The sequence below is a fragment of the Zosterops lateralis genome, assembly GCF_965231275.1.
Source record: "Zosterops lateralis genome assembly, chromosome: 17".
In the NCBI taxonomy this organism is placed as follows: Eukaryota; Metazoa; Chordata; class Aves; order Passeriformes; family Zosteropidae; genus Zosterops; species Zosterops lateralis.
This window is the reverse complement of record NC_139777.1, coordinates 3493871-3516437: the sequence shown is the minus strand read 5'-3', so window position 1 is coordinate 3516437 and position 22567 is coordinate 3493871. Positions and strand designations below refer to the sequence as shown.

Genomic DNA, 22567 nt, shown 5'->3' with positions numbered 1-22567 from the left:
TTGTGACTCCACCACTTCCCTGGGGACGCTGTTTCAAAGACTTTCAAGGATGGAGGAGTGTGAAGAGCTCACAGTGTGCCTTGGCTTGGGAGCACTTAGGGGAAGCACAACGTCGTGCTCTGCCAAATGAGTTTGTGAGCTCACGATGTTCCTCAGCATTTGAGCCATGGCTGCTGGGCAGAGTGACACTGAGAGAACCCTTCCAGCCCTGGAAAACTCGGCTTTGAGGTATGGAGAAATTAGTTTTAGCTGAGTGGGGGGTCACAGGCTGAGCAGCACAGGCAGGTAATGCAGGACAGGTCACCTTGCACCGACCTGAGCTGCCTCAGGGCACTGCAGCACAGAGCGAGGGGCTGGGCCAGGCTGGACTTGAACTAGACAGGACCTGGACAAGGAGGAGGAAGAATGAGACTCAGGGAAGGGAAAGAATGATTCTGTAGGGGAAACTCTGCAAATATGTGCTTCCTTTTGCTGATAAAAGGGGGTGTGAGGCTCTGAGACGAGCTACCTTGTTTGTCTGCTCTCACACCCTGGCAGCAGCACTCCCTTATCTCCAGCACATTGGCACATTCAGCTGAGCAGCCATTCCCTAATCCACCACACTGGGCTGCTCCTCGTGGTCGTTCTCTTTCTCTCTGTTCTAACAGGAGGATTAATTTTTTTAATAAGTCTGGATACAATTTCAGCTTTAGCTGGATAATTCTCACGCATTGCTTAAGCCTTCAGCAGTGCAAGGGGGGCAATATTGTCTCTGTCAAGGTACACAGGGAGCAAAATGCCTCCTGTAGGATAATGAGGGAGCTTCAGCAGCGTTCTGCTCGGTGGATTGTGGCACAAAGCTCTTCCTTTCACTGCAGGCAGCTCGGGAGGCAGGTTTCACACCTGCCTCTGCTGTATTTACACCTCTATTGTTTGTTATTTACGTCTTGGGTTATGTAAGTGGCAGCAGCCTCTTGTGCGTGTACCCGGAGGAATTAAACGAATTTGCAGAGCAACCCGCTGGGAACTTCCAAGGGGACAAAGCCAATTTCTGCACACACCCACGAGCAGCACGGAAAACCGAGCTGCAGAAAACAAGGAATTGGGCCTTTTTGAATATTGTGGGTCTCTGCAGCATTGATGGCTTGAAGTCTTGCTGTTGAAACTGTCCAGCTGAGAGCTTTGTGTCACTCTCAACCCCAATTAACGCGGTTTTTATGGGCTTTGAGTGATGACTGCACAACACACCCTTCTCGTGAGGCTTTTGTTTGGCACTTCACGTTCCTTAAACCAAAATGGATTAACTGCCAGCGCCTCCATGGGTTTGCAGGGAAGGCTCTCACGCACCGCGCCGGGGAGAACAGGGCGAGTCATCCTTTTTAAAAAAAAAACAACAAAAACCCACATTTTAGCGCGGCGTGACTCACATAACCGTCCTCAGCAGGCACGAAGCACCGGCGGCCGGCGAGTCCCCGCGAGTTATTCGGAGCACGCGAGACACGCAGGGCATGGAGGGCAAGTATGTGGGTTACGCGCAGGCGCGGCGCGCCCGGTGCGCTGAACGTTAATTGCGTTAATTGCGGGGCCCGGCGGAGGGGGGGGAGCCCCGCTCGGCGCCGCGGGGGCTGCCGGGAACCGCCCGCTGTTTATTGTCCCGCAATATGCAAATGAGGTGGAGCGGGCAGCCAATGAGGGGCGGTCGTGTGCTCGGCGTCGCGCACGCGCGCAGGGAGGGGCGGGGAGAGAGAAGGCGGGGCCGAGCTGACGCCCCGCCCACCGCCGGGGCCCTCGCCTCACCTCAGCACGCGCGGCGAAGATGGCGGCGGCGGGCGGCGGGGCGCGGGGGCGGCGCGGGCGGCTCTGACCGGGCACCGACCGCCAGCGGCGCGGGGAGAGCCCGGAGGGAGCCCCGAGAGCTCCGCGGGCAGCGGGGGAGCTGGCACAGCCCCCCTCGGGGGGGGGTGGCGCGGAAGGCGGGGGCCGTGAGGGGCAGCGAGCGCGGGTGAAGCGGAGCCGGAGAGGGACGAGGGTCCGCGGCGGGCAGGGCTCGGAGCGGCGGCGGCGGCCGGCGGGCAGGGGAAGGAAGGAAAGAAGGAAGGCTGGCGCCCTGCGGCGGGCGCTCGGCGGGCAGGAGGCGGCTGCGCCGGTGGCTCCCCGCGTTCCTGGCGCTCGGCTGCTGGGCGCCCCACGCCATGTTCTCGGTGCTCTCCTACGGCAGGCTGGTGGCGCGGGCCGTCCTGGGCGGCCTCTCGCAGACCGACTCCCGCGACTACAGCCTGGTGACGGCCAGCTGCGGCTTCGGCAAAGATTTCCGCAAGGGCATCCTCAAGAAAGGCATGTGCTACGGGGATGACGCCTGTTTCGTGGCGCGGCACCGCACCGCGGATGTGCTGGGTGAGTGAGTGAGCGAGCGGGCCGGGGGCTGAGGCGGCTCGGCCTGGCGGGGGGACCCCCTCTCCTTCCCCGGGCTGCTGCACATGGCGAGCGGCTCAACCCCCTGTCTCAGACAAAGGAGCTGCTTCTGCCTGTCACTGTCACCGTGAGTTCGCTTTTTTAGCTTCTCAAGGAAGCTCTGGTGCTCTTTGTTGCAGCTCTGCCCGCCTTTAGCACGGGGGTTGTGTGTGCTGAGTGTCCGGGCCCGGCTTGGGCGTTTCACCTGTGGGTGCCTGTAAGGCCTGGTGCCTCCAAAACTCAGAGAAAAAGCTCCCAGTGCGTTTCATTTTCTGTGTGTCTTTAAAACCTCACCGATCCCCGTGTCCATGCGTTGTATTTAGACGGACAAGATCACTCGAACAGGCACTTCCTGATTTTAACGCGTGCAATGTCCTTGTCAAGTGAAAGGCAGAGTGACATTGAGACTGGAATCAAATGTCAAACTTCAGTTTCGTTGTTTGTTCTGGCCTGATTGCGCTCTCTGCTTTAGAATCGGGGGCGGAATGAATCTTAAGGGTTCGAATTTTAGAAGCAGTGAATAATTACGGATAAACAATAGAATCTTCAGGCTATGGGCAGCATTGCATTTGACAATGCTTTGACCTTTCTCCGGTGTACTCAAGGTTGAATTTGGCCGACTGACACGCTGCACAAGTTAGTTGTGGTGATTTTCACCAACACTTTGACACTTAAAAAAAAAAAGCTTCCTCCTCCCCGCCCGTGTTTTTGTTTGTTTTGCTTTGTTTTTTGCATTTATTTCTTTTAAGCACGGTGGGGATGCACTGTGCTGTCTCATGCTGTGGAAGTTGGTGGTGGTTGTTCAGTTTGGCGCTGTCACTGTAACTTGGTTGCCATTTAACAGAGCCGAGAGGTTTTCCTCAGGAAGCTGCGAGTTGGTGTCTAGGTAACAGTTATTGCTGCTTATTCTCGAGGGAGCTGTTACTGTAAGAGTGATGCCACATCTTTCAAGATGTGGAGGGTTGGTGGGTACATTTTAGTCACTCTTCATCTTCTCTGTGGTGCCTCTTCCAGATGAACTTTTTTTGGGATTAGAATTAGCTGTTGGACACCCTTCCTTTAGCATGTGACTAACCCTGGCTGCCTTTAAAGTTCACTCTAGGCCGGCACTGATAAATAACCCGAGCAATTGGTGTTTGCCCTTAAGACAAATGCAGGATCCCCTGTACTTTGAAGTGGACTCTTTTGTGTGGGGAATGGGCAGATTTAGCCCCATTTGATGATGAGTTTAAGGGGTTTTGGCCATATTTGGTAATTACTGTACATGGACCTACAGTTTGTCTTGTGTTTTTGCTGGAATCAACAGAGAGTTGCATTTCTAAGTTGGTCTTTGCATTAATTTTCATGGCAACTTGGAAACAAACAGAGTTGTAGCTCCACTTAAGGATCAAAAAGCAAAGAGGGCAGCAGACCCAGGATGTCTTAAGTACCAAGAAGCAAATAATTTAAATAGAAAACTTGTTGGTTTGTTTGGCTTTGGGATTTCTCTCCTGGTGCAACTATTATGTCAGTTCTTTATTGCTTTTTCAAGATACATACTGATTGAAAATATAGGAGTGTTCAGGTGGGTTTTGATGCTTCTAACTTGATGCTTTTTCTTCTTCATCTGTAGCTCTTAGTTACAGGAAACAGTAGTTCCCTCCCAGTTTCTGTTTCTCTCAACCAGCCCTTTTGCTCTGCTGCAGAGACAGTTTCAGCACCACCAGTGTTTTCCTGCCCTCAATTCCTCTTACTCCCGTCACAAATCTGAGGTTCCTTAATGATTATTTTTTTTTAAGCCCTCATAAATTTTGTCCTACCTCAGTACCTGACTCAGCACCTCGACAGAACTGCCTGAACCTCAGTGTTGGGTTTCAAACTGAATTTTTTGACATTTAAGGAAGAGGTTCGAGCCAAAGGGAACACTTGACACGGGAGATTTTAAGTGTATCCCTTGGAGTGAGTAGTCACCAGTGACAAAGCCAGGGCAGATAATTAATGTAGAATTCCTCTGTGCCAGTGTTTTCCAGAACCAGTGTATTATGGAAGGGCTGCCTGTGTGGGATGGGTTGGGTGTGGTGGAGCAGTGAAAGAACTACTCCCAGCCGTTTGGCATGAGTGCTTGGGGATTCATTTTCTTAGGTCAAACAAGAGTTGATTTGGCAGTGTGTTTATAGCAGAATCAAAATGCTAAACACTTCTTTTGTTCTGTGTGTGCTGTGCAGTTCAAAGGCTGACTGTTCAACAGTGTCTTCTAGTCTGAGCTTTATCCTTTCACTGTAAGATCAGCACAAAGCTGATGAAGATTCAGGTTATTTCCAGGCCTCCCATAGTTGTTCAAGGCTTGATAAGGCCTGTTACTGGTGTACTTGAATCCTTGAGGGTTTTGTCTCTCATTTTCGCTTTTATCTGGAACATACCTGTCAATTTTGTGTGTTTTCTTCTCATTCTGAGCACAGGGAGAAACAAGAAGCTCAGAACAGGAGTTTTTCCTTAGGGATCACCCTGAGGAAAGGAAATGGCTTTACTGCTAATGTTAATCTCTAGAGCTTTGTAATTCAGGCCTGTGTTTCCTTTCTCTGCTGCTTGTACCACGATGTACTTTTCTGTTAATTCACTGCAGTGTCTTGGGTGTGCAGATCCTCAGAGTATTGAAATCTCTGACAGAGCTTTGGGAGACGTTCTGTGCTGCTTCATGTCTGATGCCTTTGGAACTTTTGAGGACAGAAATACTGTTCTTTTCAAAGCTGAAAACCAAAACTCTGACACTTCTGTTTCTTCTCATTACCATACAAGTAGGATTTTTTTACTACACAGGGAACAAGCCAAATGTTTTAAATTAACTTAAACAGTTTTATATCCATTTCACTAATTTACAAAAGTAAAACTTAAAGCCAAGGTTTTCACCTCTAGAAAATTTTGAGGTGTCACATGCTGGTGATCATTTTTTTCCTTAATTTTGGCACGTGCCATTTCTTTCTCGTTCTGTCCTTATCAGGCTCCCGATGTCTTTGTTCGTTTTTTATGGATTTTCCGAGCTGTTGTGTGAGTCATTATTGAAACATTGCAGCAGCCAATGCGCATCCCGTGACAGCATCACTTATACAATGTCTGTGCTGGGGACAAGTCTGGGTGTAGCCTCTGTGACTTGACTCTTCCGAACTATTTCTGTCCCCCCAGGACTAGGGAAAAACTGTCTGGCAGCAGGAAACTGTTTATTCACTTCAGAGTTAAAATTTGACAGTTGTTCTATTTGCTGCAGCTCTTGATGGTTAGTTTTTGAGGGGAGGGGAGGGGAGTGTCTGGGAGCTGCAGGGCAGCTACTCTAAAGTGAAAGAAGCTGCACTTAGTTTGAAAATTTTGTTCAGCAGCCTGCGTAGGTTAAAATGTAGGTTAAAATGCAGAGTGACAAAGCCCTGGAATATTGTTAGTGTCACTGTCATCAGGAAGCGTGAACTTCAACACCTAAAAGGATTTGTAGATGAAATGTCAAGGTTGTTCTGGCAGCTCTAGAGGAAGGAAGGATCCTTCTTTGAAGGCCTGAAGGTTATAGAGGACTATGTTAAGTGGTTTATTTGGTATCATACCTATTAAAGAGATTGCTGCCTTATCACAACTTATCACACTAAAGGAGCTGAGAATCGCCCTCCTCCCTCAGAATCACCTTTCACCTACTGGTGTGAGAGTGATCAGAGCTCTGCAGAGCTGCACAGGCCTCTGGGTGTGTGACAGCTCACAGGAAATGTTCTCTTTAACACGGCAGCATCAGTGCTGGCATTTGTAGGGAAACTGCAGATTGAGAACCACCCCATTAACAGTCTTTCTTGTCAGCAGAGCTGCTCTGGAGCATCACTGAATGTCACTGTCACCTCTGAGAATGAAACTCTTTATCTGGTTATTCTTCTTTCCCACAGTTTCTGCACACAAGTATTCAGGTCAGAATTTCCAGTTCAACACTAGTTTTAGCTGTAAATGCTGTTGATGGTTGTTGGTGGCAGCCAGTTTTCCGTTCATACACAGATCTTGGCCTGAAGGAAGAGCAGGTTCTGTCAGAAATCAGAGGGAAATAAGCAAAGCTGAGCACGGTGCAGGAGGTGAGGGTTAATCATACCTGTGCCATAGGAGGCATTGGGAAAATCTCTCTCTTCTCTGGTTCCTCCCTGCTGTGAATACTGAGCCTGGGATGGGTCAGGCTGGCAGGGATTTATTTCTGTGTCTGCTCCCAGTGCCTGTCCTTTCTCAGCAGTTCCACTGCTCAGTCACTGAACACCTTGAGAAATTAGGTAGCTGTAACTAGGGAATTTTTTATAAAGCCTGCTGAAATAATTTATAGTTTAGTGTTCTCCTGGAGCTCCCCAAATGCACTGAGTGATCTCCCAGGCTTCAATAAAATAGGGAGGAAATCTACCTGGTAAAGATCTGCTTTAGGAAGGTGGGGAGGAAATAGATATAAGGAACTGTTGCTTTCTTCTGAGAGTAAATGCACAATTTAATGTTTCCAGTTCTGCATTTCTCCTTCAGTTTGTTCCTCAAGATCATTGCTCACTTTGCCTTTGCTTTTTGCTCCTTGTTGTCACTTACCCAGTTACTCTTCCAGAACCTTTCTGGTTCATGCAAGGGTAGTTTAAGTTTTACTGTAACAGTGTGAATAAGTAACCTTTCCTTCTGTAACTTGTTAGCAGTCACACACCATCTGCCCTTAGGGATTTGTATTTAACTGGGTTATTTCTTTGTCAGAACCTTGAAGGGGGATAGACACCCTTTGGCTCTGACAGATCCAGGGAAGCTGCTGAGGGTCAGTGCTGCCTTTCAGCATTGGACTTGAATTAGATGGAGAACCTGTCTAGGTGTGTGATTTATCCCACCACTGATAAAACAAGAAATCTTATCTTTTTATCTCAGTTCTGACGCTGGCAAATACTAAGTGCCATATTTCCAACTTGTGTGGTGCAACTCATTGCACTTTTTTATCATTTTAGCCTCCATATTTGATGCAAAGTTCATTTATAAATATATCCTTTTTGATGTTCTTTTAGCAGTGATTCATTGCTATTTCAGGTAAGGATCTCAAGAAATTGAAAGTTCAGTAGGATGTGCGGAGTGCCTTAGAAAGTTAATTGTGGTTGCATGCAAAAGCAGCTCCTGCTGACACACTTGTGCCTGCCTGGTGCTTCTCTCTGTGATTTTTATTCTTGGCTGATGCAATATTTCAAATTAATCCAGCTTTCAAGAGGTTTTTGGACAGGGTGGTACTTTTGGACTCTGACCGTGGGCAGGTTAATTTCCCAGCTAACCAGAACTGCCCCTCATAACATTATTTATATTAAACAGGGTTTGATCAGTATCAGGGCTTTGTTATGAGCTTTCAGGCAGTTTGGTTTATATTTGCTGTGAGCCAGGCAGAACACCTGGATCTCACTCACACAAGTGAATGGTGAAAAGCAGATATTGCAGCTTTCAGCACTGGCTGGTTTTCCCTGGGCTTCTGCAGGGAACTCGTGTGCTGGCAGGCAAAACAACTTCACATTTGCATTTCAGCTGGTATCTTATCCCAGGTGCTTTGAGCATTTTGAAATCAGCTTTAACAAGTTTCACACTGCCAGCATCTTCCCTGTCTGGGTTTCAGTGCTGCAGCATCAGTCATTTGTGCTTTGTCTTGTAACTTCCTGACAGGTGTTTCTCTGAGAGAAATTTGGATATTCTGAATCTTTGAGGAGTTGGAAAAAGTCAGTTTTTGGATTGATACATGCAGCAAGTATTTTATCTGGCAGGCATAATTCTGTATTTCCCAGCACAAGGCAATGTAGTGGAGTGTTAACTCTGAGATTCTGAAAGATCTCTGTAATACAGTTAAATACTTGAGAAGTATTTATTCATTTGAAGTAATTTATTGTGAAATGTTCAATTGCTTTATTTACAGTGGTGGTTCATCTGGCTGCAGGCAAGTCACGTGGAGGTTTGTGCAATTTCTGCGTGGACTTGAACAGGGAATAGCCAAAGAAATGTCTTTTCTATAAATTTTTCTCATTTACTGAATGGCATGAATGGAAAAAAAAAAACAACCCAAGGTTTGTGTATAGCTCAATTTCAGCAATTCTCAGCCATGCAGTTTGTCTTAAATGTCCTGGGATTCCTAATTTATAACATGGTTAATACTGGAGCACGATGGTTTATGGCTCAAAGGAAAACCTCAGTATTTGTTGGAAAGGTAATTATTTTGAATATATACCTTATTTTTTTCTTGGATGAAAGCAAAGGTATTATATATAAATAGAGCTTGGCATTATTCCTTGGGAGTGATCCTGCCAATAGCAACACCTTTGAATTTTCTTTTGATGACAGAGGGAAAACTTGGTATCAATCAAAGCCGAGTGTTTAGGTTTTGCTACTTCTGGAGCTTGAAAGAGTTTCTCTGCTTATTTGCTGTATATCAAATAGCACAAAGTTTACTTAAACTTTATTCTCATTTACACTTCATCTATTTCAGTAGCAGTTTACTCAGACTGTTTCAAAATCACATATTCATTTCCCACGTGAAGCTGTTCAGTTTACAGGGATTGCAGGACATGAAGATGCTGGGTTTATTTTAAAACCATTCTGAAGGTAGGACAGGATGATCAAAGGTCTTGGCCCCAAACCTTTTCCATTTGGGGCAAGGCCAAGAAAGAGAGTTGTAGCTGCTGGAGGTTTGTGGTCACTGAGAGGAGCCCCTGGGGCTGCAGGGGTTGTGTCAGCCTGCGGAGACAGAGGAGCTGCTGGGGGATATCTGGAGGAAGATTGCTTTGGAAGGCACTGGCAGAACCTACTTAAAGCTCTTTATAGCTCGTAAAAAGCAGACAGGAAGGCAGACAGACAAAGGCAGTGCATGGCTCAGGACAGAGTATGAAGGGTGCTGCCATGATTATGGATTCACATTTCCTGCCTGGAGTAAGACTTGAACAAAGAAAGTCAGATGGTGTACTCATTTTTCCTTTAAAAATTGAATAGGTTTTGGTAATTGACCTTCTCAGGTGCTTGCTGTGGTGGCTTTCTGGTACTCTGTGCTAAAGCTGCAGTGTTTGTGTTTCAGTGTTTCCCAACACTGATATAAAAGGATTTTCTGGATCACTTGAGGGAACTCTGTAACTTCTGCTGAGCTTTCTTTGTAACCGCCTTGGGAGCCAAGAGCTTTGGGCAGCAGTTGTCAAACATCTTTTCATTGCATTAACCCTGCTGTCAGTGAAGCAGTGCAGAAATGCGTCCAGACTATGTTCATTTTAAAAGGAAGGAAAAGAAATGTTTATCTGGTAACTTCACACAAAGAACCATGATTTAACCTGAAGCTGAGCTTCTGTTTCAAGTTCCAGACCTAGAACCTTTCCTTTATGATCTCTTATTCTAGACTTGTCTGTGTGGTAGCAAAAAGCAAGGGGTTAATCCAGTATTAACCTGAGGTTGTGAGACCTGTAAGGGAGAGGATGAATCTGTTCCTGAAGAATCTGGAAAAGTAATTCCTGGGAAAGCCGGGTGCTTCTGCATGAGTCTTCCTGGGCACTCCTCAAAGAGGTGAATGCAGGGATCTGCATTCCTGTAACATTCTTCTAAGGAAGGAGAGGGACAAAGCAGGTGTCTAAAAGGTTGTGCACTATTTTAGGGAGAAATCTGATTAATGTTGATAGGCTGTTCAGAATCTGGCTATAACCTCCTGTCAGATTATAGTTCACGCCAAGGTCGGCTCTAAACCTTCCGTCTCAGTTTCAGACCATGTCCCATGTGAAGGGCGTTTGGAGATGAGGAAATTGAGTTTTATCTTCTCACTAACATTTTCATGCCTTTGATAATAGCAGAGTTTTTTTTCCTGAGGAGACTGTCCTTCAGCACAATCTGAGCACTAAAATTCACTTTTTGTGCTTTTATCATGAACATGTTTCAGCTTTACAGTGTTTTGGAAATCTCTGTTTGAAATGGTTTGTCCCGTGCTGAGGATCAAAAAGATTTTGGGGAAAATTTCCACATAGTAACATTCTAATCTGAAATAATACCTTCAGCAGTATTTTGCTTTTATCATTTAGGCAATTGGAAGAAGTTCAAAGTTCTTAAACCAAATGACCAGCAGAAAATGTGCTGCTCACCCCCTTTCCTTGACCACAGTCACTGTTTTCCCTGTTGCTTAGAAGCTTCCCAGGCTTTGGCAGAATTGTCTCATTTTCTGATAGCCAGGTTATTTTGAATAACTGAAAATTCTCTGGATCATAGTCAGTTTTCATTCTCTTGCTTGGCTGAAGCTGTAAGCAACAAACACTCCTTGAAAAGGAGTAGATCCCAGCATTATGTTGGTTACGTGGACTTTGGAAAACACTCGTAAAATGGAAATTTATTTTCTACAGAGATTGAGAACACCAAATAGAAATCATTGTCCTTCATATGAGGAGAAAAAACTGTGCTGCTGAATAGCTGGAAGAGTTTCTGTGTCATTTCTGTGCTAGTTAGAATGCTGACCTTCACTTTTAAAATGATTAAAACCTCTTCCCTTTTAATGGACTGATGAGAGGTTAATGGGATTGAATCCTCATCTTACCCTGAAATATCCCATTATTTGTTCTCTGGTGGGGTCAGCCTCCTCATTCTCAGCATTAGACTTTTACCTTCCTTTCAGCAGTTCAGATTATATTTGGAGATTTGTCCAGGAGCTGAAATCAGAAATTACCTTAAAAATACTCAGAAATGTATTTGCTAATCAAAAATGTTTTCCAGGCGGGTGCCATGTCCTACATTTTAGTTACTAAAACATCATAAGCAATATAAATAATTAAACCCCTTGTTTTGAAAGCCATTTGTGTTGAGGTAACTGTGGTTTTGTGTTTCCTTGCAGGGGTGGCAGATGGTGTTGGTGGCTGGAGAGACTACGGGGTGGACCCCTCTCAGTTCTCAGGGACTCTCATGCGGACGTGTGAACGTTTAGTAAAAGAAGGACGGTTTGTTCCCAGCAATCCTGTTGGAATTCTCACCGCAGGCTACTGTGAGCTGCTGCAGAACAAAGTACCTTTGCTTGGTAAGACACCAGAAATGTGTCAGTTCAATCTGGGTTGTGGCCACGCTGAAGGGTGCTTCAATCTCTTGTCGTTGTCTGCAGCAAATCTGCAAGCAGTTAACTTCTCTTAATTAACCAGAAACATAGAAATGCAGTCGCCTTGGTGGCATCCTTATTTTCTCTAAAACTGTTTTAATTAATTTGGTAATTCAGGGAGTGTTGGTGTCTTGTATTTATATATAAAATGAAAGGCTTTCTGTGGGAAGGGTGAATTCACCAGAGTTTGCAGAGCGAATTCTGCAGTGGAACAGGCTGTGCACATGTGCTCGCTCTGTAAATTATATGTATAAATCACTGTTCTCTGCTGAAAACTCTTCGTGGTACTGGTTGTGGCTTTCTGCTTCAGTTATGCAAGGAGAAATATTTTCTGAGCATAGTTGGATGTAGTTCTGCTCATTCTTGGCCTCACTCTGCTCCTGTTGCCTTTTATGTCCAGTGGACTCAAACCCCAGTCGGTTGACTTGAGTAGTTAATATCATACAATCTCTGGTAGCATTATTTTTATAAATCTTTGTGGGGGCATTCATTACAGATCTTTCTGAAAGCCAACTGAAGCAGATGCTTCACATACTCCATGTCAGCATTGATGGGACACAGGGCATTCAGCTGCCTGGGCCCTGGGAGCTGATAGAGAGGCCACACTTGGTCTCAGCTGACAGCTCTGCCAAGGGGACACTTCTCTAAAGGACATGAGACCTCTTCTGCACCAAGAAAATGTTTGCCCTGCATGAAATGTTTGCAGCTCACCTGACCTTAAGCTCCTGTGCCAGAGCAGTGCTGCCTGGGCTATATTTAACTTGTCTGCTGAGCTGGGAGCAGATGTTCTTGCATTATACGCCTAAAGAATAGGTTGGAACCTCAGGAGTGACCTTAAGTGTCACAAAAATAGCAGTGGTCAGTAATTACATTAGGATTTGGTGTGTTGAATGGTGCCTGTTTGTGCAAAGCAGGTGTAGCTGTGAGTGAGCTCCAAAGTGGGGCACTGGCCAGAGCTCTCCCTGTGCCTTTGGAGACGGAGCAGCTCGGCTGGGCTTGACCTTTGCAGGGCTGAAAAGCAGCATGTGCTGAGTCACAAGATCTGCATTCCCCACATGGCCTCCTGGTTACACTCTGCTAATAGAGCTAGAATTTGAAACTAATGATCCTTGGTGTTTCTCCTTTAACTGAGGACAGTATTTTTAGAAGGAGGAATAAAACCTTGGAATTACCGCAGCAATGAGCATTTAGAGTTTATTTAAAACAAAGGGACAGGAGAGGACTTCATTAAGGAGGATTCATTGGGCAGTAACTTCTCATTGCTGTTGTGCTTTAAGCCTGGATACTTGGTTCCTCAGAATTGAACCCAGCAAATAATACAAAATAAAACTGAAATGGAAGGAAACTGTGCCATTTATTTAATCACTCTCATGTTGCAGCACAGGTTTGGACACTGTCACACATAAAATCAGATTTTTTTTTTTCCAGAGATACTGCTTTGACTTAACATTCATTAAGGATGGAGAAGGTCCTGTGCATTCACTAGAGAACAGATTCAGGGCAAGTGCATTGCAGGGAACTCTCTGTGTTAGAAAAGGAATTGTCTGGAACAGGCAGTGCCTGGAGCCAGCTGGACTTCTGCACTAGCAATCCTGATCCTAAGCTTTGCTCACTGGGAGCTTGTGGTCTGTCCAGCATGGAGCTGTGCTTGGAAAATCCTGCTGGAAGAGCATGAGGGTAGAAGGTGAAGACAGTCCACAGGCTGGAGATGTGGGGCAAAAGTGCTGTAGCTGTATTTCCCCTCTTGGGCATTGAAAGGTCTTCTGGTGGCTCTGCTGTCCTGTCCTGTCCTGTCCTGTTTGCAGAACCGAGTGGTTGCTGTTTGCTCTGAAGGGTTTTGGGTTTCTTTGCAATACAGCATTTTTGTGGCTTGCAACCAGGCACAGTTGGTGGCTACTTCCCAGTGAATGAATGGAGAATTCCTCAGTGCCCTCAAGCATGGCTGGGATAGTTCCAAGCACAGCTGACATCATGGTTCTGCTATTACTTTAATTTGGAATAGTATTTGTCTCTGAAACATTTTTTTCCCTTAAACTTGTGGAGTTGGTGTCCTAAAGATATGACAGGATTATTATTTTTTAAGCCTGAAGTAAACTCTGCAGAGCCAGGCTGGGAGGAAAAGCATTTCATGTTCTGAGCAGAGAAATGCAGCAGGACCTAATTTAATTGAAAACAGTTCTTTACTTGGTGTGGTTTATTTACAGCTGATGAGTGAAACTGTGTGGAGAGCTCCTAGCATTGTATGGATGCTGCTAGAATTCTATTATCTCCATGATTTTGGAATTTCAGTATTTTATGTGAGTTCTGTAAATCCGGTCCTATAGCAGAATGTGCTGACATATGTTGGGGATGGAAAACTGTAAATAAAGCCAAACAAAACAGGTATTTGTCAGCGTAATGTGTTTACCAAAATCAAAGCAGGGAGAATAAATTCTACACAAAAAAATCATAGTTTGTATTGCAAAGATTTCTAGTATTTTGCTAGTTTTATTTTATATTAATTCTGGCGTTTTTGAGTATTTCCATTTCTCATAACTTTTAAGCTTTAACGAATGTTGTAATAATCAAACTAATGATCAAATGAGTGAGAGAAGAAGCAGTTTCTGTAAGGCTGATGCAGTGACTGTGTTTGCAGGGAGCAGCACAGCTTGTATAGTAGTTCTGGACAGATCAAGTCATCGTTTACATACAGCCAACTTGGGAGACTCTGGATTTTTGGTAGTCAGAGGTGGAGAAGTCGTCCATCGATCCGATGAGCAGCAGCATTACTTCAACACTCCCTTCCAACTGTCAATAGCTCCACCAGAAGCAGAAGGAGTTGTCTTAAGTGACAGGTAAGGGGAAAGAGGAACCTTAATTTTTAATCTGTGCGTGTAACCAGCTCCCAAAAAGTTGCAGCTTTGCAGCCGTGGGGCTTTTCTGTACCACATGGGATATAAAAACGTATCCAGTCAGGTCCTGCACCTGCCGCCCTCTTTCTTTGGGTAACATGAACATTCCTCACCTTGTACTTAACTTTGTACCTGTTGCACAGTCTGACTTTATTGGACTGTTGATGGTGGCATATTCCCAAAGCCATGAGCTCGTTCTGATCCATGGGAAGATGTCACCCACTAGAGCTGATGTGTGGACAAGTGGCTGGGCTTCCCAGCAGAGCTCTGGTTCCAATCCCTGCCTGTGCTCCCTTGGGACTGTTTGGAGTAGCTAATTTAGATATCTTGGCACTGAGGTTGCAAGTGCCTGAAGAATAGAGCAGAGGGACATGTGACTGTAACTTGTGTTTCCAACTTGCTGTTTCCAGCAGCATATTGTATTTGACCAAAACCAGCAAAAAAAAACTGTTTGGCAGAACACCAAGCTGGGAATGAGAGTATGAGGAAAGGACAATCTGTTCACAGAAATGAGTTGTTTCAAAGGCAGGCTTGTTCTTGTGTCTTCCCTTAGGAATGTCAGGCTGATCCATCCTGACTTTTTGAAGTCTCACCAGTAATATGAAATAAACTCAAAAACAAACAGCTTTCAAATATGTGTTAAAATGCAGCTTTCAAAACGTCTCACTCATTAAAGTGATATCCCTCATCTGAACATAGAGAGGTGGTAACTGGCTCTTCAAAGTGTGGCCATGAAATAAAGGGAATGCAGTAGCAGCTGAAATTCTGGGCTCAATGAGCTTGAGTCTTCCAACCTAAATGATTCTATGAATTATTAGGGTTGATGCAGTAAAGGTTGAGGCTTTAATCCAAATTAGCTCTTTTTGAAAGGGTTGTTTAAGCTGTTGAAACTCCTGACCGTTCTTGTGTGTGGTTTTATTTCTTCATCCTGCAACTGCTGAGAGGAAGCCAGGGGTAGGACTCTGAAATTAGAACCCTTCAGTAGTCCAAGGTCTTTGTTAGACTAAAATTAAATGATCCCTTGAAATTCCAGAGCGGTAAAAAATGTTTAATTTTTCCGAGATTCTCTGTCATCCGTAGGAAGACCATAAAAACAAAGAGCAGAAGGATAATTGATAATGTCCAGTGGAAGTCAGGGAGGCCAAGTAATCTGAGTCATCCAGTAATAAGGAAAGCACAAGATAAATGTGCTCCCACACTTGAGCTCTGAATCATGATTACAGCTTTCTGCTGGTTCCTGCACTGTTCCTGACGTTAATTAGTACTCATGCTCCTTGTCGAAACGCTTCTCTTGTCCTTTTTTATTTGTTGTTCCAGTTCAGTGATGAATTTGGCTATATATGGGCATAGGCAGGCAATCTTAACTCCATCAGCCTCCCTGTAGCTGCACATCAGTTGAGCAAAGCAGCTCCTCTGTGTTTTGGCAGAGCCCAGTGGCCTGGGATGCAGCAATTTCTCCTTTTTACAAACCCCTGAAAAGTCTTTACAAATGAAAGGTTTGTTGTTATGTTGCTTCTGAGAATCAGATTTTGCAGCAATATTCGTGCCCAAACTGGGAGTTATCTCCTCTTGGTGTTGTGTAATGTGTTAGACACAAGCATTCCAACAGCCTCTGGTCTCCTGGTAGTGATTTCCAGGCATCTTTCATATTCCATTGAATTAGAAAGTGATTCAGATTCCTGAAGTGTTTGGGCCAGGCCTGTTATGAATTGTTCTTTCAAGTATCACTCTCTTACATCTTCAAGATGAGCATAAGGAAGCCCTGAGCTGCCATTCTGCTTACTGGTTTCCATGGAGACACAGTCCTGAAGCAGATTAGTTTGCAGGATTGTTCATGTGGGAATTTGAACTGCAAATCCTGTTTGCAGTCACAGGGGCTGTGGTGGGGCTTTCCCGACAGCCCATCCTGGCACTCAAGCTCCACAGCCAGTGATTATTTCTTCCTCTTGCACAAACCCCCAAAGAGCAGTGAAGTGCAGAGGCTGTGGATGTGCTGTTTGAGTTGTTTGGTGTCTTTGTGAGTCCTTTAACCTCTGTCCATCCCCAGCCCCGAGGCTGCTGACAGCACGTCCTTCGATGTCCAGCTCGGGGACATCATCCTGACCGCCACAGACGGGCTGTTTGACAACATGCCTGACTACATGATCCTGCAGGAGTTGAAAAAGCTGAAGGTGAGTGTTTGTGTCCTCGAGCTCTCACGTCTTTTGTGCTGGCTAAACCCTTATAGTTACTACCTTTACTTCTAATACCTGAAATCTTTGTGTTTTATATAAAAACCCCCACCACAAAGAGCTGTAGCGTTAAAAGGCTTTTCAGATAATACCCCCTGTGAGCAGGGCAAGGAACAGTGACCCCAGAGGGCTTTCTCTTGGATCTGCATCCAGGCTGAACTCAGAAGCAGCAGCTTGGGCATAAATTTCCTAAGTAACAGCTGTTTCCCTGTCAGTAACTGGTGAGGGAGGGAGAGGAGGAGGGGAAGGCAAGGAGATGTTCAGTAGCAGGTGCTGCCTTTGGTCACACACTGCACCTGCAGGTTGGAGATGATACACAGGAAAACAGAGAATCCTCTCCTGGGTTACTTGAGGGTGAGCTTACACTTGAAATAACTTTCAGCTTCTCTGACATAATATGGGCTGTCTGAATTGTGGGTTGCACGTGCTTGAAAATCCTCAGTGTTCTGTAAAAAAAAAAAAATAATCCTGTCAACTTTTCCACATTAGTGACCACAAATGTTCTTTTTAAATAGTAAGAATACATTAAAATATTTTAGCTTGGTTGAGAACATTTAGCCTCAGGCTATTTACTTACAGAAAGGAAAGTACACTTAAGGAGATATCAATATGTATAAACTCCTTGAGGAAACTATTTTGCTGTGAAATGCAAATAAGAGCATTACAGTGTGGTTTTAAGAGAATTTGGCCTCCTCTTATCCTGCAGTTCCACAGGTCACTAATGTGTCACTGGGGCTGCAGCCACCTCACACCCTTGTCACGCACAGAGTAAAGGCTGTCCTGGCTGGCCGCTGGAGTTGGAATTCCCTTGTGGAAGAAAGCTGAGCTCCACCTTTTGGCGTGTTTGGGAAAGGCACTGGAGTTTCCCAAGAGGTTCAGCCAAAAGTTAATCACATAAATGCCTGCTAATTCCCAAACCTGCAGGGAAGGCTCTTGAAATGACAAGGCATTTAAAAACGGTTACAGACAAAAAGAGCACTGGTTGTCTGTCATGTTGGCTTGAGTGAGAAAAGCCTGGGAGGAAAGCAGCAGAATTACTCAAACAGGGAACAAAAATGTTCTTAAAATGCAGCCTGGAGAAGGTGTGTGTGCTCTCAGTGACTTTAAAGTGCCCCTTCTCCCCAAGGGTGCTCTTGTCAGTTGCTGTGAGAGAGACAGAGATGCAAGACTTTGCACTCAAGATAAAACAAATACTTCACCAGAGCCTGCTTGGGAGGGAGGGAAGGTCCTTGCAGGGTGCCCTGCAGGGATACCTGCCAAATGCCCTGTTCCCTTCAGGTGACATGGTTTAGTCTGTTTTGAGTATTATTCTTCTAAGTTTCTAAATTTTGGAAATCTTCCAAACCCGAGTCTTGAGCTGCTGGTGGAGATTTGAGGTCAGGCTGTCCCTTGTGAAGATCCACGGTTGTAACCAAATTTACAAAGCCTGGAGAATGGAGAAGGCTCTGTTTGCAGTGAGGGATCTCCAACCCTGACACCAATCAGCACAAGAACTTCTGTAGACATCTGAATAAGAATAAACTTCTTTCCTCCTGAATTTAGAACTCCAACTACGAGAGCATCCAGCAGACTGCACGGAGCATTGCTGAGCAAGCCCACGAGCTGGCCTACGACCCCACGTACATGTCACCCTTTGCACAGTTTGCCTGTGACAACGGCTTGAATGTCAGAGGTGAGAGCTCCTCCTCCTCCCACTGCTGCTGTCTTGGAGAGATCTTTAGCAAAGTGAAGTTCTGCTGTTCCAGAATCCTGTAGGAAAACAGAACAGTAGGAAGAGGGGTTGGCAGGAGAGCACCAAGCCTGTGTGGGATTTGGCAAAGCCCCCAGGGCCTGCACAGGCCATCCTGGGCCCTGCAGAGCAGGAGGCTCCTGTGGAGAGGCAGCTGGAGCATGGAGAACACAGTGCCCTGATGGTTTTATTTTTAATGTGATCTGTGCATTCCTAGCCCAGGAATCCTGCCTGAGATGAGTTCTCCAGTGCTCCTGGACTTGTTGCTTGGATTTGGGTGTGTGGGTGCTGTTCTGTGAGGGTAGTTTTTTTGTTTGGGGTTTTTTTAAGGTCTTGTGTTACTGCTGTGTTTCAGCTGAGGTTCTGCCCACTCTTTGGTTGATTTTGGATTGGTTTTTTGGTTGAAATTTGCAAGCCTTGTATCATTGGCATCTCCATACTGATCTCTCTGTCGGTTCTACTTCTGTGCTTTAGAAAGGTATTGGCAAAAACACCTGGCAGACCTCAGAGCCAGAGCAAACACCTGTCTTCTAACAATTCTTAACTTTTAAATAAATGAATAAACTTCTGCCAGTAGAGATGTTCTCATCTCTGCATCAGAAGGGCAGGATTTCCTTCAGAACCTTAAGCCCCTTTCCTCAGGTAGCAGCTGTCACACTTGGGCTCTGTGTTGCTCCGAGCTCAGTCCCTCAGTAATGAAGTTGCAGATCTCCAGAATCCAAGGGATTGCTTTGACTTCCCACATATCAAAACCTCTCTTCTGGGCTGTTCCTCCCGGATTTGAGTGTGTTGCTCTAGTTGCTGAGGATTGAAAAATAATTCTTAAAAATATTAAGTAGCTTTTAGGAAGAGCTGAGGTAATACAGAGCTGGAGAACATGCTAAAGAGGTGGAAATTTCTGAGGAGATCTGATTCCATGGCAGTTTACGTGTAACAAAGCAGTGTCAGGTGTTTTGTGCATTTATTTAAGAGTCTGGTGAAAACAGGCTTTGTGCTCTGCCACCTACCAGCAGTGTTCAGGGTTCTGACCTCCTTTTCACAGTTTGATCTCACTGGAGCTTAAAAGAAGAGTGATTTAGTGCTGTGTTAAATGTCACTGGAAAGGAGATGGGGCAGGCAGAATTTGTGTCTACTCAAACCAGTTTTAAAAGAGCTTTCCACGGGGAATATCACAGATCATCAGAAGACAACCAACCCACTGTGGTTTGATGAAATAAGAGAGTTTTTGCTTCCATTGCAGGGGGAAAACCAGACGACATCACCGTCCTTCTTTCCATCGTAGCCGAGTACACAGACTGAGGTCCTGGCGCTGCCCGAGTTCCCCGGCCGGTTTCCTGCTGGCAGGATTGTTCCTCCCTGAGCCTGGAGCCTGGCCCCACACACAGCTGAGGCCCTTGCTAAGAACCACTCGTAGTCCTCTGGCCTTGGTCTGCCAGCAAGAGATGAAGAAGCTCAAGGCTTGGAGCTTGTCTTTGAGAGCTTGGTCCTTGTCCGGAACAGGGGAGGATCCATCCCACAGCGTTGCTGCGTTGGAGATGTGACTTTTCCAAGGAGTAGAATTGGTTGATCACCTTTTCAAAACTAGATCAATAGGTAACGCCTCTGCACGAGGGCATATTACTCTATTTCCTAGGAACGTTCGCTGTTGTTGAGGGTGTGTTACAGACCCAGTTCCATAAAGCGTAGTCTTGTTCCAGTGATAGCCGAGGTTTCGTGTTTCTGAGCTCCAGTTTTCAGGAGATTTATAACTGCTGTAAACATTCTGCTCTTGCCATCCATGGTGTCAGCCTTAGGAGCCTTTTCTAGTACGAGATTTCAAACAAACCTAGTTCAAGTTATATGGATGCAAATGTGTTTCGTGATTTCAGGTGCTTAACTGTGATCTTAAAAGTTCTGCAGATCATTCGTCCATAATGGGCCTGGTTCTGGATGTTTTGGCTGTGGATAATTATTATTATTTTTTTAAAAAAACAAAAAATCCTAGCTCAGTCTCAAACAGCCGAGCTGGCCACAGTGGAGGTCTTTGAGCATTTGAACCCATCTCAGCGTGGGATGATGGTGAATGCTGCGGTGGGAGGTTGCACAAAACAGCTCATCCTCAACTCTGAGCGTCTTCGCTTTGGGTAGATAATTCTGTTGTTGATATAAAACCATAATTTGTGTTAATAATTGCCACTCTTGCTTGTAGAACAGAATATGCTGCACCAGTTTAAGTCCAGTTGATCCTTCCTGACTCAAACAGGCACCTCTTTGCTTCTGCTGCGGCAGCGGCAGCGAGTACGAAAATGGAAACTTAATGAATAATCAGCAAAGCTTACATTTCATTTTAACTAAAGTTTAGGGGTTTCAATGATCCTTAATGATGTTTACAGTTATCTAACAGCCACTTTGCAATATGACATTTCCTTTGCAATGACAGTAGCTCACGTTTTTCCCCCCTTTTCCAGCCAGCTTTCCTTTTCCTTTCCTGAGGCTCATACGAAAGCTGAGAGCTGTAAAGATATATATATTTTTGGTCAGTTTTTCATTAACTTTTTTGCTGGTAGAGAAGTATGTAGAAATAAATTAAAGCCATGTTTTTATATATAAAAAGTCGGGTAATGTTGCTGTTTAGGTGAGTGCAGTTAAACTTGGTCAGTAAGGAATCTTATCTGCTCTCAAGAGGAGATTTTTACTACCTGGTTTATTGTATTAAAACTGTTTAAGTTTGAGGTTACCTCAACTTGTTTAAAGAATTTTTGTGGACTTGTACTGTATATTTGCGTAACTATGTCAAGCTTTTATTTAAGGTCATTTAACATGTACCATGTACATGTCATTTTACTATATTTCAGTGCATCATGCTTGTAACAGGCATTTCATTTATAATAAGTGATTAATTTGGGAGCTCTTCAGTAATTTATCTGCTATTCCTCAATTGGCATAATGTTAGATATCTACTTTAAATCACCTTGTAATTACTCGTCAAAATGCCTTAACTACCCTAACTTGACCAAAATAGGATTTTGGTGAGGGTATGGGGAGGATTATATTAATGAAGAAAAATTAATTAGTTTAGCGACACACGAACAGTGAGTGGTGGAGAACTTTGCACAACCTGTCAGTCCTTGTTGTTTTTAACCTGAACAAGCTGTCTCTGGCTGTCTTGGAGGAATGTATTCACATGCAGAACAGGGCTTTGTTTCTTGTTTGGGAGGGGCCTTTCTCTCCCGACTCTGGGTGTCTTTACATTTATCCAGTATTTACTGCACGCTTCTGGATTAGAGCAGATTTGATCAATTCTTCTTTCCCTTTGCCCTTCCCTTCAGGCGATGCCCCCGTGGCCCCGGGCTGTTCTCTGCTCTCAGCACAGTCCCCAGCCCTCCCTGTTCCCCTTTTCTGGCTTTCCAGACTTTTCCCTGGGGACACGTGTGGTCAGAGGGTCTGGAATTCCCAAATTCCTGCTCCTCCGGGGCCAGGCACGCTCCCTGTGTGTATCCACAAAGCCGTTTGCCTCATATCACACCATGACCTGTTGGGTTGTTGTTTTGTTTTGTTTTGGTTTTTTTTTTAATAAAGAACAAATTTGGGTTTTGATTTACAAATCATGAGTTTTTTCCCTCACCGGGCACACCAAAGACCAGTAAAGCTTTTAGCTTTTCCATCTGTTTATAAAGCAATACTGTATTATAAAGAATTGATATTTTTATCACATGCTTGATTGTTTTTGGGTTTTTTTTAAGACGTGCACTCTGAACATATCAAACCTGATTTTTTTCCTATGAACTTAACGCTGTCTGCGCACAACTGATCTTTGGAGAAGGAAACGACAGGGCCCATCCTATCAAAAATAATTCCCAGCAATGCATGAAGCAGTAACACTTGCTATAGGGATAAGGTTAGTGGGAATGTTCACCAGAGGAATGTACAAGAAAGGTGTTCCCTGACTTGGAGGCGAGAGGAGCATGGGCAGGCCTGGAGCTGCTGCAGAGGGTTGTGGTTTGTGTTGGAGCTGCTGGGTTGGGAGCAGGGATCTGGAGGAGCAGGAGGATTTCTGTCCCCCAGGGACCTGGGATTGCTGCAGCAGCTGTAGAGATCGGGGTGGAACAGGGCTAAGACGTGGTGAAGTGGAAAAGCTCTGTGGTTCCTTGCTGTTTTCCTGGCTATCTTTGGGAGAGCTGCGACATACAGTCCTAAATTGTCCTTCTTGAGGCTGAAAACA

The 22567-nt window shown here is 45.1% G+C and overlaps 1 protein-coding gene across 1 annotated transcript; it reads left to right on the top strand.

Annotated features, from left to right (window-relative positions):
* The first annotated feature begins 1968 nt into the window (after positions 1-1968).
* Positions 1969-22061, top strand: PPTC7 (protein phosphatase targeting COQ7). Its single transcript, XM_083873984.1, has 6 exons — positions 1969-2373; positions 11261-11440; positions 14151-14349; positions 16454-16577; positions 18180-18309; positions 19607-22061. Exons 1-6 carry the CDS (start codon positions 2172-2174, stop codon positions 19663-19665), a joined length of 894 nt encoding a protein of 297 aa, XP_083730110.1. The 5' UTR covers positions 1969-2171; the 3' UTR covers positions 19666-22061.
* The last annotated feature ends 506 nt before the right edge of the window (positions 22062-22567 follow it).